Source organism: Channa argus, chromosome 24 (genome assembly GCF_033026475.1).
Source record: "Channa argus isolate prfri chromosome 24, Channa argus male v1.0, whole genome shotgun sequence".
Lineage (NCBI taxonomy): Eukaryota > Metazoa > Chordata > Actinopteri > Anabantiformes > Channidae > Channa > Channa argus.
Window position 1 is genome coordinate 1,670,181 of NC_090220.1, and position 19,571 is coordinate 1,689,751.

The following is a 19,571-nucleotide window of genomic DNA, read 5'->3' on the forward strand; positions in this document are numbered from 1 at the left end:
TTCAACAGTTCAGTAACATGAATGGGTATAAAAGGAGCATTTTAGAGAGGCGGATATAAAGAGGGACAGAGATTCACCAATCTGCGACAAACTGCATCTAAAAAAAGAAGCAGCCATATGTGAACACGATGCAGAAACGCCGCCATGTTCTCTGGGCCAAATCTCATTTAAAATGGTCTGAGGCAAAATGGAAAACTGTTCTATGGTCAGATGAATCAAAATTTGTAATTCTTTTTGGAAGGAGGAGAGGGACCACCCAGCTTGTTTAACAGGAGACAGTTCAAACGCCTGCATCTCTGATGGTATGGGGCTGCATTAGTGACTATGTTGTGGGCAGCTTACACATCTGGAAAGGCAGCATCAATGCTGAGAAGTACAGAGGTTTTAGAGCAAAATCCTGACAATGTCTCTTTCAGGGAAGGCCTTGCATATTTCAGCAAGACAGTGCTAAAAGTATTCACACCCCTTGAAAATGTTCACATTTTGTCACATTCCAACAACAAATGTAAATGTATTTTATTGGTATTTTATGTGATAGACCAACACAAAGTGGTGTATATGTTGTGGAGTGAAAGAAAAATGGTAAAAGTTTTCCAAATATCCAAATATCTGAAAAGTGTGGTGTGCATTTGTTTTCAGCCCTCCGATTCAATGCTTTGTAAAACCACCTTTTGCTGCAATTACAGCTGCAAAGTCTTCTGGTTTATGTCGGTACCAGCTTTTCACATGTATAGAGTGAATTTCGCAAAATAGCTCAAGCTTAGACAGATTGTATGGAGAGAGTCTGTAAACAGCAATTTTTAAGTCTTACCACAGATTCTCTATTGGATTCAGGTCTGGACTTTGACTGGGTCATGAACACATGAATATGCTTTGATCTAAACCGTTCCATTGTAGCTACAAGTCAAGTCTTTTGCAGACTCTTAACAGGTTTTCTTCTAAGATTAACCTGTATTTGGCTCCAATTTCAATTTTGGTCTCATCTCTGATTGATGCTCTTCTTTCCTGGATGACCATGTGTAGGTTTGCAGTTGTACCACACTCAATTTTCGGCTGATAGATTGTAAAGTGCTCCGTGAGATGGATATTTTTTTTTATAACCTAACCCTGCTTTAATGTTGTCCATAACTTTATCCCTGACCTGTCTGGTGTGTTCTTCGGACTTCATGATGTTGTTTGTTCACTAATGTTCTCTAACAAACCTCTGAGGGCTTCACAGAACAGCTGCATTTGTACTGATATTGAATTACACACAGGTGAACTCTATTTATTAGGTGACTTCTGAAGGCAGTTGGTTCCACTGGATTTAGTTGGTATCAGAGTATAGGGAGCTGAATACAAATACACGCTACATGTTTCAGATAATTATTATTATTTTTTTTACATTTTAAAAACATTTTAATTTTTTTTTTTCATTTCACAATTGTGTACCACTTTATTTACACATAAATAAAGACACATAAACACATACAATTCCAATAAAAATAAATTTATGTTTGTGCATCCATCACAACAGCGTGGCTTTGCAGGAGAAGAGTCCGGGTACTGAACTGGACTGCATGCAGTCCAGACCAATAGAAAACATTTGGTGCATCATAAAACAAAAGATCTGGCAACAATGGCCCAGGACTGTTGAGCAGCTAGAATCCTGCCTCAGACAATAATGGGACAACATATCTCTCCTAAAACTCTCTCTGGTCTCCTCATCTCCCAGACATTTACAGACAGACGTAAAAAGAAGAAGCGATGCTACACAGTGGTGAACATCACCCCGTTTCAACTTTTTTGCTGCTGCCATCAAATTCAAAATGAGCTAATATTTTCCATGGAATGGTAAAATGTCTTAGTTTCAACATCTGATATGTTGTTTATGTTCTATTCTGGGTTCTATTTTGGTTGATGAGATTTTCAAGTCTTTGCATTCTGTTTTTATTTACGTTTTATACATCGTCCCAACTTTTGGATTGGGGCTCTAAATATTATCATTGTGTTTTGGTTTCCAGAAGTGTGGATGACATTAGTGCTGTAGGATAAAGTAGTAACTTAAGTTTATTTTAGAGTCAAATTCCACAAGTACAAGTCTCTTCTTGTCAGCAGACTCTGCAGGAATGAGAAGTGCTTGAAAGTTGGGACGACCTCAGCATTTTTTTTAACTTTTTCAGCCTTATGATAGATGACACTCCATTATTCCTTTTTTACAGTATGACGCTAATAGGAGCATTCATAAGTCCCAGAAATAGACCATCTACAAACACAAAACTTCTGTGTAGTGGCTACTATGTTAAGACTGAAAAAGGACTTTTCAATTTAGAATTCTCTAAGATTTAACACAGCATTAGGAGTCATGATGAGACATCTCCAGCGGCCAGACATTTTCAGTTCAGGACATGACATTTGCTTCTTTGAAGTTTCAAGACACAGAAGTACTGAAGGCTTTGAAATGCCAAGGGGACAGTGGATCGAGAATTTCAACAGCCAAACTCTCTACTATGACCTGAATTGTGTCTTCGATACAAATCTTAAAAATGCTCTTAATGTAAAAAAACAAAATAAGGACGGTACTTTTCAAAGGGCATGCAAGTCATTGTCCATTGAAATGACCTACAGTTTATTTTTAGTCCTAAAAGGGCACTAAAAGAACAAATCACAGTATCAGAAGAAAGGATAAAATGATAGTGTATCCCCCAAGTATGTTTGGTATTTTTCCATATCTGCATGATACAGTAATGCTGGTACTAAATAGCTTAGAGAGAAGCAACAGGGAAGAGAAGACATAAATGTAAGAAGCAAGTGGGAATAGACAGTAACATAGTGAGGGAGTTGTGGAAATGTGAGGGGTGGTACTGTACCTCTGTTGCCAGTGACTGTGGGGTCTGACACGTGGGTGCCTAATAAAGCAGTAGGATCTGGAGGGATGGGATGTAAGGGGGAAGTGGTGGATGGAGGCAGGGTGGTGGGGGCATCTGGTGGAGGGGACAGACAGACATATACGAAGAACAACGAAAAAAATGAATTCACATTGGGGCAGTTAGATAATTAAAAGAGCAACACAAACTTGTCTAAGGAAAAATACAGAGTAAATGAAAAAATGAATAAGGAAATGAAAAAGGGCAATGTGATGACACAATTCAAAGCATAAACATAGGATGGTTGTAAATGTGCACTTTCTGGAATAATGAAGTGCTGTTGCAACAATGCAAAATGATGCCCTAAAAACATACATCAACAAGAGTTGCTGATGTGTTTTTTCACTATAGGGTTCTCGCTAATTTAGAAAGAAGCATTTTGTAGATCGATGATATATATTTATATCTTGTAACTTGGTTTTGTAATCTTAAAGACCCTTTGTCTCTTTAAAATTGTGGAGACTTTAACTTGGGATGCTGCCAGTTTAAAGCCTCTTATATATATAATTGATTATCTTTAGGTATTGAAGACTGTACTGGCTGTACACTACAGTAAACATATGCAAATAAATATTTCAAGCTAAATAAAGGTGAAGATTTTGGCTTTCATCAGCTTCTTCTGCATAGGTAGGAGTAGCCTACGTGTTACATCTGATAATTTTAAAATCACAAATAAGTATTGCAATATGTACTTGAAATTTAATAAAAGAAAAGTTTTGCAAGATGACATTTTCTTTCTTTCTCTCTTTAAATGTGACGCTCTTTTCTATAGCCAGACAACAGCATTAACCTTGAATCTGTTCATGTCTGATGTCTGTGAAGATGGATCTTGCTCTTAGAATCACGGAACCTATAAAGAAAGTTAAACAACACCAAAACCAAAAAAAGTCATTTGGCAAATGATCTGTGCCAGTTGCCCATGTTTGCAAGGGTGATTTCAGGAAAAAGGTAGCAAAGTCTTTATTACCATGTTCTGTTTTTGACTTCTCACCACAGGGAAATTGTAAAAGGGCTTCATCCTAGGCAGTGTAGCTCACTGTCACATGTTAAAACGACATGAAAAATGGGATTGAAACACTGTGTGACAAAGTTAATGAGGTTACACTACCACATTGGCTTTTATGTTTATGTCACTCTGCTTTTTCTAGAGAGCTAGAGGCCTTTAATTGGCTGTGTAGCTCTGTCTTTTCTCTGGGCCAACTGTCCTGTGTGTCTCTGTGACATTTCACCCTTAGCGTGAATCACTAAGCAGCTAAGTGCACGTCTTCTGGAAAGAGGGAAAAGAAAATGTCTCCTCTTTGCAGGGGAACCATTAAAAAGGTATTTTCCAAGAATTATGGTGGCAATTGTGAAAGGCTAAAAGGTGTGCTAATCACTAATGAAGGCTAGAAACAGACTGGGTGCCATTTCAAAAGAACAAGTAATGAATCCGGATAGGACTCTTTCACCCTCCCATACCCAATTACCTTCTTTGTGGCGTAGAATTTGTCAGTTTAATAACATCACTGTCATTACATGCACTGGTTATTCTTGTTGTTACACTTGGCATTTGAAGGAATTGTTAAATGCACACAGAAACCATGGCATGAGGGACAAGCGCACTAATTAGGCCTCCCAAAACTATGCACTGGCAATTATTAGGGAGTTAATGGGCAACTGAGCAGGTAGTGTGAGATCTAATGCAGCATGTGATAAAACTTTTAAGGTTTAAGTAATAAAGGGACCTGATAAGCCAATTTGAGTGGGACAATAATTTATTAAAGTGATCCAAATCACTGTGCTGCCATGTTCTCCTTGGTACTAACAATGGTAACTTCAGCAGTGTTAGAATTCTGCTTGTGAACTGCTCAGTTCACACAGACTACAAAACATAACTCTGCTGACCTGTTTAGTGGCTACATATTAGCCTGTAGCTAGCTGGGATAGTTTAAAACAAAATCTTCAAAAACATAAAGCCCGTTTAAGTCTTTATATTGGCCTGGTCACAGCAGCTATTGTGTGGGGTAAGAGGGAAAATAAGATTAGTGTGAAAACAGCATTAGTAATTAAGAGAAATCAGTTGATTTTCATTTTTGCAAACACACTACTAAACACTGATAGCTGATGTGCAAGACAGTAAAAAACCTTTCATTTAGAAAATGACATTTTTATATGGCATTTACGGTCTTTTGATAAATGGATCTGCTAAAACACTTCAGCCCATGTTGTCATTTGTCCGATGAGCTGGCTAAAGTCAAGAACCTTCTGAGTGGCTCTTTGTCTTGTTAGCACCCGTCCACCTTGGGGAAGTTACAATCTTATGCCTGGACCTTAAGAGGCTTGGACACCACATGCACACGCTTTTGTTCAAGGTTATTTTACACTTTTCATAGTCGCATGGATACAAGGGTCCAACATGAAGCCAGTCATTTATGAGGGTCTGCACATGCTCTTTGCTCCCAGTTTAAACCTTACATCCATGCAAACAAATGTTTAACATTTATGTACATTTAACATTAAATTAATAAATTTAATCAACAAATTGTAACATTGCTTACTCTTGAGTATTTCCTATGGCCTTGAACATGTCCAGTATAAACCACCTCTGATTGTAAGCTCAGTTGCATCCGTCACTCTACTTCTTGCATAGCTGTCAGCTGCTGTCAGGCAAAATATCTCATGTTTTTCATTAACTTGAATTTGCTTTTAAGATTTAACCTAAAATAAACTTTCAGTGAGCCACATATCAATAATAACAATAATAATAATGTGTTTTTTAATTGATTCACTTATGGACATGTTTATTTTTTCCTGTCAAACAAAACTCAAACAGAGGGGAAAGATATGTGTCACTGCTCTGCTCTTTTTTTTAAGCATTATTACTTAATGCCAAGAGACTAATGGCAGTGGAAAAACGGAAAAGAAGAAGAGTTATCTGTTTTCTCTGACACTGAGTCCCTTTATCCTCCACCTCCTCTGGCGTTACTAGGAATTACTTATCCTTCCTGGTGATATTCCTGACAACGCAGCACTAAATTCTGCCTCCCTCACACATTTCTCTCCTGGCACCCGAGTGTGTGAGAACGTCTGTGTGTGTGGAGGATCTGGGACGCGGGTTTATTTAAGGAAAGGCGTTGGTGGCATTTGTGTCACCTGAGGCCCTTATTCTCTCTGTGAGAGATGGTACCACTAATCACTCTTAGCACTGATACAGTATGCAGATGAGGAAGTATTATAATCCTAGTTTTTGCAATGGAGTTTGGTGTTTGAGCGTTTCACGCTCATATTTCCCACTATTTATACTTTATTTGGCATTATTATTGTTTTACAGGCCTTTTGTTAGCAGTGTCAAAAAAACTGACCAACCAACCTTTCAGTCTGACTTTTGTATTTGATCACATGAACCAGAACTAGCTATAGTGTATGTCAGCCGTTTCTCTGAACTCACCATAGACATAGAGAACATATTCAGCGCTGCTTGTCCCCAGGTGGTTACTGGCTTCGCAGCGGTAGGTGCCATTGTCTGTCTTGTTGAGTGATGTGAAGGTGAGCTCCCTTCCCTCTACAATCATCCTGTCTAGGTCAGGAAGTTCACCGCCGTCCTTTGTCCACATCACAGGATCTGGCCTGGGAGGTAGAAACAAGTCACATTGCATTTACTTGTTTGAAGAATTATATAAAAGACTGATATCAACTGATGGAGAATTTGAGTGACTTACGAAGGGTTTCCTTTGGAAACACACTCCAACTTTAAGTACTGGCCCTCCTGAGGAACTGCAAGAGAGTGGATGATCTCCACACGAGGAGCATCTAGTGCAGAAATCAAGAGCCGTGGTTATCGTAATGTTTGAGAGCAAAAAGCCACGAGGCAAAAAAAGTTTAACCGATTGGCTTGTTTTTTCTGTACTTTTCCATAACTCCTACAAATTCTATAACTTATTATTAGAAAGTACTGTGGGACATCACACTGACAGATTTTCATAAAAATAGCATGAAAGAGAACTTTATCATATATAGGAATATTATACAGATTTAAACACTACCTAGAGTTTTTCCTGTGTATTTAATACATTTTCACTTAGTTCAGCTTGATATTGTATGATTAAACACACAAATGTAGAGATGGAAATGATTCAAAGATTAATCTTCAACTCAGAAATATCAGAACGATAACCTCTGCTACAAATGTGGGTCATATAAACTTAAATGGCATTTGACAGGATTCTGCAAATGCAAAAACTGCAGAAAGTTTCAAAGGACAATTCAATACTTCTACTTTCATATATTTCATATATTTCATCTATTTGTGTGTGCAGATGTAGGCTCATACACCTGTGTTTTTCTGTGTGTACACTCACAATGGACTTCCAGTACTTTGGTGGCCTGCTGTGGTGCTTGTGCGAGTGCCACATGGTCCACTCTGCAGGTGTAGGCCACTCCGTCATCATTTCTGTCCACGTGCAGCTGCAGAGAGCTCCGTACTGTAAACGTCTTCCCACTTGCATTCACCTCTTTAGCACCTTTGGAAAGAGTTTCACACTGTCACTGATGCAGCATATTTATCTTTCAGGTTTTGTTGGCCACACATTAGCATGGTGGCTGTATGTCGAGCCACAGTTCACCATATACATACAATTGTATGTCTATATTTGTATAGACATACAAAGACATACATCCACACTGAAACTGGTCATCATTCAACTATACACATGCACATTATAAATCTAATGTGCAATAACGAATGAATCTAAGTTTAAAAATCCAACCCAAAGTGCTGAGACTTAGTACAGTGTTATTTTACCTTTTCCATGTTAACCCTGCCACTCCAGTTACACAAGTATCAAGTTAATTTCTTCACATTGGATGTTCTTAACCTCCAGCTGATTGGTAAATGGTAAACAGTCTGCACTTGCATGTCGCTTTTCTACCTATTGGCACTCAGAGCGCTTTACCCCCATTTACACTCACAATCACACACACACTCACACACCGATGGGGGAGCTGCTATGCAGCTGGCCAACACTCACCAGCAACTAAGTTGGGGTTCAGTGTCCTGTTCAAGGGCACTTTGACATGTGTGTCGCCGGGGATCAAACGTACGACTGCTCTACCTTCCTGCACCACAGTGACCGCGATGGTGCTTGTCTGAGTTCTACAGTCTGTTATGTGTTTACTTTGTGTATAGATCCAAGGCACCTTGACTGCCCTTAAATTATGATGCCATTAACAGCATTGTTTAAAAATCAAATCACACCTATGAATGCATCACATAAAGCCAACTCATTTCGATATTGTTCCATCTTTAGCTCTTCTCTCTGTCACTATATGCTTTGTTAGATCAGTTCAAACTTAATTTTTCACTGCAGTCCTCACAATCATTTCTGGCCTCACTAGGACAAACAAATGTTACAAGGGCCAATAACACAGCTCTGTAGCATAAACTTAAGTCAATGATACTGCACAACTCTACACCGATTGGCTTGCTGTTGCCTACTGGCTGTTTTACAGCTTAATTTGTTATACAGTATTCATGCTCCTCCAGGTACTTTTTAAAAGTCATTCTTCTTCTCAAACACATCTGTTGAGCCGGTCTTTTGGGGGTGGTTGGTCTGCTTACATCATGTCAGCAGCTAGTATTTTAAAAAGTCAAACCTGTTCCTCCACACACCTCCTATTTCTTCTTTTTTTTTGTTTTTAAGACAAAAGAAAATACCAGGTATATTTTATTCATCTGTCAAGATATAGCTTTGCATTCAGGGGTTGTTCTGCTGTTCTACCTTGGAAAATCTCTTGTTTTGTATTCTCATTATAGCAAATTCCAAAATGCATCAGTGTATGTACAGTGTATCATGGTGTCTGCCTTTGTCTGCATCTCCTAAAGACAGTTTATGCTCCATGTCCTTATCTCGTCTGTGCGCATCTACACTTTCTAAGCATCCCACCCCGCTGTCTTCTCTCCCTTTCCATTCTGCCAATCAACTATTTCGCTCAGTCACTTCCCCCAGCTGAGGCAGTGAGCCCGCCTCCCCCAGAGATGAGCGAGTGACAGGCCTGCAGTATTAGTAACATCCATTCAGACAACAAGAGAGTGGGAAAATCGCTGGATGTCTTTACATAGAGGGAACTGCAGAAGCCAAATGAGAGTGAGAAAGTCTGAGGGACAGACAGAGGGGACACGGTATCGCAACTATAAGAACATGCTTTAACAGCTGCAAACATTCTTCTCTATGTCATGTTCTCATACTGTACATTGTCTCTTTGCTGCCTCTGTCTCTTCCTCCTTGGAGTCGTAACAATATCCTTGTTTGTGCCTGTTTCTTCCTGTTTTCTGTTAAACTTTTTGATTAGTGTTTGTTTGGAGACTATGAGTAGCCTGCTGTATTAATCAAACTCTCACATCTATTTGTGGTTGTGGCAGGTTTAGTAAGGTTTTTCAGCAATGATTGCCAGGTCCTTCAGCAGGATTCAGAGGGATTCCCAGACCATCCTGTAAGTTTGCTTGCCACAGGAAATGGTCCGCACAATGATTTGGCACAAGCTTTTATGCCAGATGCCTTTCCTGATGCAACCTTCCCCAATTTTACTGGGCTTGGGACCGGTGCTCAGATATGTGCTGGCTTGTGTGATCTCAACTGCTGGGGTTGGGCAATTTGGGGGTTCACTGTCTTGCCCAAGGCACTTTGATTTGTGGCCAGGGGAAGCGGGGCACTCTAGGTTGATAGGCAGCCACTCTACCAACTGAGCCATTGTTGCTCATACTTTTGTACTCTTAGTAAAATGTAGAGAATCTGCTTAGTACTTTTTATCGTACTTGAGTGAAAGATTTGAAATTGCAATTGTAGTAGAGAATTCTTTAAAATACTTGCACTTGAGTATTGATCTTGTGTACTTTACCTCTGCACACAGTGTATGACATTTGTTTCCATTTGCAGAGTGGCCATACTGACAATGGCAGAGCAAAACATTGCTAATGTTGTGGCTAATAGCTGTATAATCTCTCAAGCGTGTTCTGGCTGTACCCTAGGGTCCTTCCATTTTAACCTGCACACTACACCGAGGTTCCTCCATATTTCCCAAATGCATACTCTTTTGTGAAGGCTGTGCCCAGCCACCCTAAGAAAGGTAACGGATTTCAGCTGCATGTTTTTGCAATCTTATTCTTTCGTTCCCATTCACCTATTCTCACACAAATGTCAGCAGCTGCCGTGCAAAGTGCTCTCCTGAACCACTGGGAGCAACTTTCGGTTCAGTGCCTTTCCGAAGGACACTTCAACATGTAGCCAGTGGATACCAGGAGTCAAACCGCTGACCCTGTTCTACCAATTGAGCTACAGTCCCTGCGTCATTATTGCAGAGTTGGGTGTGATGTAGGTCAGGTGGCAGCCAAGGTCAGAGGCTCAGACATGCTGACCCCCTGGCTGCTTTTTACCTACTTTATCACCATTATTTCTTCATACATAAAATCCAATTAATCATTAATTGGGCCTTAGTCTGGTCCCTTCCCTTTTACTTGTGTGTTGTTTTGAACAAACAAATGTCAATTCCCAATATTAAAAAGTCTTTGTCTGAATAAACTGGATGAATCATCTGTAATTGCCCAGTTTGTTATTGCTCATATAGTACTCAAGACCAGAACTGAAGTGCTTCAATCACCGTGATCAGAAACTAAACCAATGTTCTGTCTGTACTTACATTTCTCTATTTAGTAGGTTGGCTTTCAAAAAAAAACTTCTTGAAGTTGGTTCATAATATTTATATTTCATAAATTCTTCATTGTACATTTTCTTCACACTGAAACAACGCTACAAGAGAGAAACTCACTTTCTATATAATTCAGCTGTTTGATTTAAGAGTTCGAACCCATTTAGATTCTTGTGCTACGGTGATTTGAATGGACTCTGATTGCTTCAGTATGATTCAGGTAAGAGCACTACAAAGTTCATTAATATCATTATTCGAACCAGAGTCTTTAAAGATCCACTTTAAGAACACAATAACAGTTGCTTAAGAGCAAGTAACACTTCATCATTCAAGGGTGTCATTTTGCATTCATTGTGTTTTGTGTGTGGGTGTGTGTGTGTGTGTGTGAGTGTACAAACATTTTTGTGTCTGTACATGAGTGAGAGTGGGTATAATTGGTCTATAAATATCTGATCACCTCTTATGCACAGCTGCAAAGAGCAGCTCACATTAAGCTGCCATATAACTTACGTTTGTCATTTAAAAAAACTCATCTGGTCAATCTCATACCACACACCATACATGCTGGGTGCATCCCCACCAAACACACACACACACGCACTAATGTGCTGTTTGGCGATCTTCAGCTTTACATGTTTGTGGCTTTTATGTTGTACAAAGGTGGACAAGTTTACCAAAAATGATTACTGGATGAAATTTGGTTGAGAGCAAATGTTGAAAATGAGCAAAGCTGACAAGGAGATGTCATTGTTGATGATAGCTGTGAAAAAGAGTTTGTAGAATTCTGCAGTTTTCTTTTTCCTGTGCTCATTTCAAAGTTGCAAATTTGTTTAGTCAAAAAAAGAAATACAATTACTTACAATTTGGAGTGATTTATTTAGCTACATCAGAATATGGGCTTTATTACTGTGTAACACATTAATATGCAAACAATCAGTGTTGAATAGCAAAACAAAAACACACATGATTTTGCCATATCACAGTTTTATTTGAACTTCAAAGGGATCTTCTTTAAGCACAGTATTGTAGTTTATACATGTTAAACAGAGCCTGCCAGAACTCTGCGTGCTTTCAAAACCTGCCCTCTCACATTATGCTGTTATCACACCTCTTGGCACGCTGGCTTGCACAGGTTTTAACGGGTCTACTCGTGGCATTTTTTTGGGGGGTGGGGAATGAAAGAGCTGGAGAATATAAAAGCTCACCACAACATTTTGATTTCTCTAGTTTCTAATTGGTCCATCAGTCCAAGGACGTATTTAAAGTGACCAACCAGCAAAACGCTGACACTTGTGCAGATTTACCAGTGATAAAAATGTGCATTTTTATATGATTTATTTAAAAATTTTGTTTGTCGTGCAGGAAAAGGTCTTTCATACCCAGTTTTAAATCTTTTTCAAAACGGAAAAATAGAAGCCGTCCTGCCATATTCACCTGTGGTATCTGCCTTTAACAAAAAAGCAAGTGGGTTTTTGCCTATGACTGCAGAACACTGTTCTGTGGGTGGGTGCTCTGCATCAATGATGTGAGCCAAGACAGAGCCTTGGAGGATTAGAAATGGAAATGACAGGCGTAAAATGTGAGAGTATGACCCTTTAATGCCTTTTCACAGGACAGAGGGACGACCAAAGAAAGCAAGATGGAGGGATAGACAAAAGAGACAGAGAGAGACTGCTGGGTCTGGGAAGGAATCATCAACAACACACACAGAGCTGACTAATCCTGGCAGTAGGAGTCCGAGCGTTGACTCAACATACCCTGAACTGTATCCCACGTGCAATTTAAAAACAATTTCCTCAAGTGAGAACAATGTAAATTTGTCTGTGGGTGAGTGTGTGAAAAAACAAAATATAATATGTAGTAGAACAAAAAAACACTAATTTAAAATTGATCAAAATCGCAGTACAAAAGAATGCTGCCTGATAAGCACCTCGTTTAACTTCAGTGAAGTGGGGAGGTGTGTTATTGTTCCCTCCACATTCTTCTCAATGATTGTGGTTTCTGCGCAGTGTCCGGGGAGCCTGTAGGCATTCTCCCCTGTCTGCACTGCCTCACCAATGTGATTCTGTGCTGAACTAACAGGAGACTATGACCAGGGAGCACTTTTAAATGTTAGACTTTTTATCTGTGCCTGGCCGACACCTAAGATGTCCATTCTAACATGAAACTCCCTGAGCATTTGCAGCTAAGAAGGGTCTCCTGTGGATTTATGATGATGGTTTTCCATTCCAAAGGAGAGGTCTGCTTGGTCTCGGAGCCTTGGCATTTACTACTGGACAGGTGCTCCACCTGCAGAATGTTGCTCTTAATGGGCATAGACAGTGTGTGGTGCAATCTGATCTCCTCTCATTTTTTTCACTATCACAGTGCTAAAGTCTAAGCCTGTTAACCTGATCATACGCTCCTATGCTGCCAGAGACAAGAAATGAAAGAAAGTAGAGAAGGTGCATATGATATTTATGCCTGCGTACTATAGTCCTGTTCTTCATTGTGGACACTTTGGGATTGACGAGTCGGAAGAAAAAGCTGAGAGAATTAACTCTAGAAAGAGATATTAATTAATTTATCCAACTTGTATGTGCACAGATCACATACCCGGCATATGCTTGCACGTGCATGCATGCAAATACTTTTGTGTTTGTGCTACACATGCACACTTGGAGAGGGTGAAAGTGTGTTTTTACGTGTGGCTTGGGCATCTTTTATTCATGCCACTGTGACTTGCAGGAGCCATCTTGAAATTACATCTTTAATGGTCATTGATCCTCTCCACCCCAGGGAGCTGGATAGTATAAATGTAGTCCCAACACAGACTTTTTAAGTAATGTGCAAGGTTGTCTAACACTGCTGAATTGACTGAAAATGCATTTTCTTTTAACTAGAAAACTTCTCCAAATTCCTCAACCTAATTCTTATTTTAGTCTTCACAATGTCACGAACTGTCTCATCAACTTCAACATCGTCCTCTTTGAAATGAGCTCCTATTGCCTCTTCCTGTTCCTCAATAGCTCTTTTCAGATCAAACCTCAGAATAATGATGGCCACCTTTATTCTGTCTTCTAGCACAATTACCCACGGATGAAGAAATATCCAGCACTATTTAAAAGGTTTTTCAGTCACTGCACAGGCCTGAGCGATAGCGTATTGTAAACCTAAGATACGGCCTGAAATAGTGCAAGGTACACTATGTCTGCAGTAATAGTGCCTTGTCCTTGACCAACAAGTTTGACAAAAGAATAGGGATGTGACTGCAAGCGAATTTGAATCAAATCTCTGTTTTTTTCCCTTAAGCCCCCTTGGAATTGAGCTATCACGTAACATGATGAAGCAATAACCTCTACAGTTTAGGTCAGAGAGTATGATAATACTAGTCCAATAGAGAAACGTCCCCACCCTTATTTGAAATAAATATTCATTTCATCCCTGCCTTGCTTGGTCTCCACACAGCTCCCTCTGGTTCAGTGGTGTGTAAACAAGTGCTACATGTGGTGATATTGGCAGAGGTCTCTCTGGGTTACGGTGTGTAACTGAGATAGAAATATATCATTACTGGGTGGGGACTGAGGGGATCTGAGGGACAAAGAGCCTATGAAATAAGAATATTGGATTTCGTTTCGCACACACAAGCTTATGTCCTTACATGCGGACTGTCTGCTCCATCTGTCTGTTTTGCTCACACACACATATACACAGATACACACACACACACACAAATTTAGCACAGGGTGTCCGATAACTGCATGCGAACGGGTGATGGACTGCTCCAGTGATTCTGCCAGTAATATAATCTGCTCTATTCCCCCAGATCCCACACTAATATGTCACAATTGTCATTTATTCCCAGCATGGTCACCCAGAATCAGATGGCTTTTACACTGAACACACCTTGAACCTGTCGAGGTGACGACACACCAAGTGCACTCACGTACACCTTCACATGCTGTAATTTGTGTATCAGCATGTTTTGCCCTTTGTGTTTGTTTGGTTTCATGTTTCTTCAGTTAGTCCATTTTAAATATGAAAGAAAGTCACACAGTGACTTTTTGGGTTGCGTCAGTTTTCCCCCTTAAAATGCAAGAACCATCTCTCAGTCAGTATCATATCATGTCAGAATGACTGTATGCACATAATAATTTACACCTTATTACTATAAGAATTGGGCCAATTAGTCGTAGAAATGCACTTATTATGTGACAAAGCAGAACAAAATCTGTAAATGTCTATGTGTCAATCATAAGCTCGAGAAAATACTTTTTCTTGAACCAAGCACGTCTTGAATATGCCTGAAAAATGCATCACACTGAGAGAACTGCTAATTAAAAACAGAAAAACAGACCAATGTTTCCTTCATGTTAGAAACCAATAGGTTTTACCCATTTTCAAATACTATTGTATGGTTATTATTTGTTGGTCTACTGTTGTGGTGGTGTTAAAAAAAATCACATTAACAATTTGTGCATGTTCTGAAGAAGTCTGACTAGACATGATGACATATATCCACCATCATCTGTCAGCTGCAGTTAATTAAATGGAAGGATAGCCATGATATCTGCTTAAACCGGTGTGGAAATCCAGCATTGATTTAGGCTTATCTGCTTGCTAATCTGGACCCTGGGAAAAACCCTGATGCGAGATAGCAAACTGAGCGTTCTGGGCTTAAGTTCGGGTAGACAGAGTGTAATGGCAGAGTCTGAGAGAGCTTTTCAGTGAATTCAGAGAGGGACGAAACATCACCTCTGATCGAAATTCTTCACTTGTCCAATAGAAGCTCTGACAAGAATCTTTTAATCTGACATTTGTATAAAGTCTGAAGGTTCTACTTTCTGTGCTGGCACAATGTTACCAAGATTTCTTTTACAAAGAGAAAATGACTACATGATACTGATGCTTTTCCTCTCCTCATGTAAATCAATATAAACTGCCAGAGATATTTTTAGATTCAGCAGTGTTTAAGTGTTGTATGACACATGCAGTAAAGAATACATGTACACAGAAACATGAACACTTGATTCATGCTCTTTCTGTGTGAAAAACAACAACTAAAACCATGTCACAGTGAATTATATACTGATATAGAATTGTGCAAGGCCCAAAGTAGTGTGAGGAGAGAATTATAGCATCTGACCTTAATGAGAAAGCATATCCTCTGAGACTATCTCAGCTGCAAACCACCAATGATAGACCTGCCTACCTGTTCACTTTCTGTGGTAAATTAATAGAACATTACGTCCTGGTTAAGTTTTCTTTTGCCTTACAGGAAGCTTTTCTCTCAGTAGTGGGCGACTGGGAGACACAATAATCACCCATACAGACACAAAATGCCTGCAAGTTAAAATATCATTCCGCTAATTAGTGCATGTTCTGTTTCTATACATTTTATGTTCCTCAGAAAGGCAAGAAGAGAGAATGTGGAGTGACACGCTAATACCTCACAAAACAGTGTTAATAAAACATACATATGTATGTTATGTGTATACACACACACACACACACACACACACACACACACACACACACACATATACATATATATATATATATAAAATATAGAGCATTTTCTGTTAATCCAATAAACCTCATTTCACTACTGAAATATTACTGTGTCCTTCAGTTATTTGATAGATCAAAATGAAATTGCTGATCCAAACACCCAAATATTTATAAATGAAAATCATGGATATTGACATTGACATTTTGCATACAACTTTATATATATATATATATCTGTGTGTGTACATCTAAACACCTCATCACTATTGTCAGATACCAGAGAAGGAAGAATTGAAAAAAAAAAACCTAACTTAAGAAAAAAAAATTTTTTTTTGTGGTTTATTAATCCTTTGTATAGGCAGTGAAATGAACTCTGAAGCCCGTGTGTGTTATGCATCTCAAATGCTTCTCATAAAGCGAATTTTACTTTAATTGCCCATTTAGAGTGTGCAACACCTGGCTGCTTGTTATTCTCATTACCCATTTCACTGATCTGGTGGGTTAAACAAAGATTTTGAGATCTTGACAGTGTCTTTCCAATCATTCGCATTGTTTTTCGCCAGTAAAGAAAGAAAGAAAAAAAAAAAAACGTAGCCAGTGATTTTTAATCCTGTCTCTTTGCTTACACTTGCATTCATTTAAATTACAAAAGAGTGATTTGCATTTTGTTATTTGCCTTTAATCTGCTTAGTGATTCAACACAGAAACTCGTAAAAGTTCTGCAACTGTGCTGATGATCTCTGACAGTCTGTCTCAGTGGGCTGTATATTTTATTTTATACAGAACCAGTTTCCCTCTTCCTCAAAAACACAATTTTGTCATTTCATGTCCCTGGCTCATTCTTTTCTGCAACATGCTCTCTTCTTCCTCTCTTTTAAAATAATTACAAAGCAAAAGTTTAATAGAGTAGGACAGAACAGGAACAGGTTGGAAAGGAGGTGTGTAGTCCAGTCAGTGTGATTTAGAACAGCCTTCTCATAACAGGAAAGGTTAATGTATCAGTCTCAGGCCAGAGGACACACGCTGATTCGGCTCTATTAGAAACTCCTTGTTCATAAAAAAATCCACTGGTAATATATATCGACAGTGGCAGTTTCATGGTGCCAGTTTGATGAAAAAGACCTTCTGCCTGTTCTGAAAGAATTAAAAAACACAAAAAAACAAATTTGTGTTTCCTGGAGCATTTGTGCTTTTTTGCTTATTACAAAACACAACAAGGTAGAGCGAACTTTTCTGTGATGTGATAACCATTATTTTATTTTTTAGTATCTGACAACATAGAAGGGGGGCAACACTCCAATAGTACACTTTGTGGGCCTAATTGAAACTTTTTCCAAATGGATGGTATAACTGAGTATTATCAGTAGACAGTTATAATTGTAACATCATCGATGGCACTAAATTATTATGGTTTCTGTTACCTCTAAATTTCCCCCAAATGCTAATCTCTAAACCCAGGTGTTACATACCTTTGACTTCCTTTTCATTCCTGAACCACCGCAGGTCAGCAGCAGGCTTGCTGCCCTGAGTCATGCAGGTCAGAGTGATATAGTCGCCCTCCAAGGCCGGCTTTGTCAGGCCATCGATCTCTGGCTGCTCTGGTACACCTGTGGGAGGAAACGGAAATCAGAGCGATGACACTATTTCACTCACAGCACTATGTCATCATGCAACAGTAATATAATTACATCTTATTGGAAATTCTCCTGCAGGGAGATTAGAGCACACTCTACTGAGTACCTTCCCTGTGTCCTGCTCATGGACACATCACATCGCTGGATAATATTTCTAACAACTGGGTCCCCGTATTTAAGGGTTGGTTCACACATATTACAAATAAATAAATAAATAGTGCACAGCCATTGATTTACTTACTTACTTAGTGAAAATTTAATGTAATGAGAACTGAGAACACACATGATGTGAACTGTTCTGTTTGAATTAATTTCTACCAAAGAAAAACGGATGGATGGACTTTGTGTGTGTACACAGGTGTAAGCATGAGCCTGTAACCACACAGGAGGTCACAAGGGTTCACACAAAATGTTAATTACTGGCTTTTCCTATAATGAGTGTTTTAGGTGTTTATGCCCTTCTAATGCCAATGAGCAATACGTTTGCCTCAGGCCGGGGTGACTGAAAGGTCTGTCAGTCAATGGCATTGACTGACTCTGGCCTTGTCGGTCTCACCACCTCCTGTAAGGCTTATTACCCAAGTTAAAGGCCTTCCTGTTTTTTTGTTGACCATTCAGTTTCTCCTAGGATATTTTTTTAGAAGCAGTGGCTGCTGCTTACATTCATGACCGTGCAACACCAGACCTGTATTAATGTGCATTAGAGGCAAATTGCTTAAAATGACCTCAGAATCATTATAGATGGGGTTATTCACAGTTTTACACACGAATATCTAAATGAAACATCCTCTCATTAACTTAAAAGTTGACAGGTTTGCATCGCTGCTTTGCTTTACTGACCTCAGAGACTTTGTGGTCACCATCATCCTTTCTTTTTTTTAATGAGTATTTCCGACTTATCTAAAAACTCAAAGAAATTTGACTAACAAGATAGAGGACAAGGTTGCACCAGTTTAGTCTAAGTTTGTCCCCCTTTGAAGTTGACCTATATGATCACATATTAATAAAAATACTTTGAGTCATTTATGCATTGGGTGTAGACCTTTATGCAACTTAAAATATTACATTTTTAAATACTGTAGCAGCACCTTATGAATTAGCCTTGATAAACTCATTACGGAATGAATTCAAAGTGGTGACTCATTCATTTGCACATCATTTATATGAAGCAAACATTTTTGCTCCATTAATTCTCAACTTATGAGATTACTTATTACTTATAACTTATTACATTCGGGAAAAACAATTGTGATAACTTGAGAAATAATGAATCACAGATGTTTGTTTTGTTTGCACAAATCTGCAAAAATCATGTAAAAACAAATGAGACCACTTTTAACTAATTTGGGAGAAAATGGCATGTTGATATATTAGGACAAAAAAAAGTAATATTAAAATTTGTAACATTTAATTTCTCAAAAATGGTCTAAGGGCAAATGAGCAAACAAATTGAAATGGTTGTATTATACTTATCACTGTTCTGTAGTAATCCCTAAAAACATGAGGACAATCTGTTTAATTATATGCCAACACTGAGCTGCATAGCAATGTAAAAACGAAGCATCTCAGGATGAGATAGTAAACACGTAGCTGGGTTTGAAACAATCATGTCACTATGAACATTTGTACACATTTACATTGTTTTACTTAATTCTGGTACTTATGTAATATTTATGTAAATTGTTTTACGTAGTTACGTTTTATCTTGAACAATAATGACCTATCTGACATTTCACCATCAGTGATGATAATTCTGCACTGTACATAGAAACATCCTTTAGAGTAAACAAACTTTGTACAACACCTTAACAATAGCTGCTGCATGGTACAATCTGGCATGAAAATTACCCCTTATCATCTG

At 38.8% G+C, this 19,571-nt stretch overlaps 1 protein-coding gene across 4 annotated transcripts in view; it reads right to left on the minus strand.

Moving 5' to 3' along the window:
- cadm2a (cell adhesion molecule 2a) overlaps positions 1-19,571 on the minus strand; it is a 196,998-nt gene that overhangs the window by 19,922 nt on the left and 157,505 nt on the right. For 3 of the 4 annotated variants that reach the window (XM_067494436.1, XM_067494437.1, XM_067494435.1), the window contains 5 exons: positions 17,546-17,683; positions 7,244-7,405; positions 6,605-6,695; positions 6,334-6,512; positions 2,850-2,963 (listed from right to left, as the gene is read on the minus strand). In XM_067494436.1, coding sequence (XP_067350537.1) covers positions 2,850-2,963; positions 6,334-6,512; positions 6,605-6,695; positions 7,244-7,405; positions 17,546-17,683 — 684 coding nt within the window. The remainder of the gene's footprint in view (positions 1-2,849; positions 2,964-6,333; positions 6,513-6,604; positions 6,696-7,243; positions 7,406-17,545; positions 17,684-19,571) is intronic. The other variant, XM_067494438.1, reaches the window with a different exon arrangement.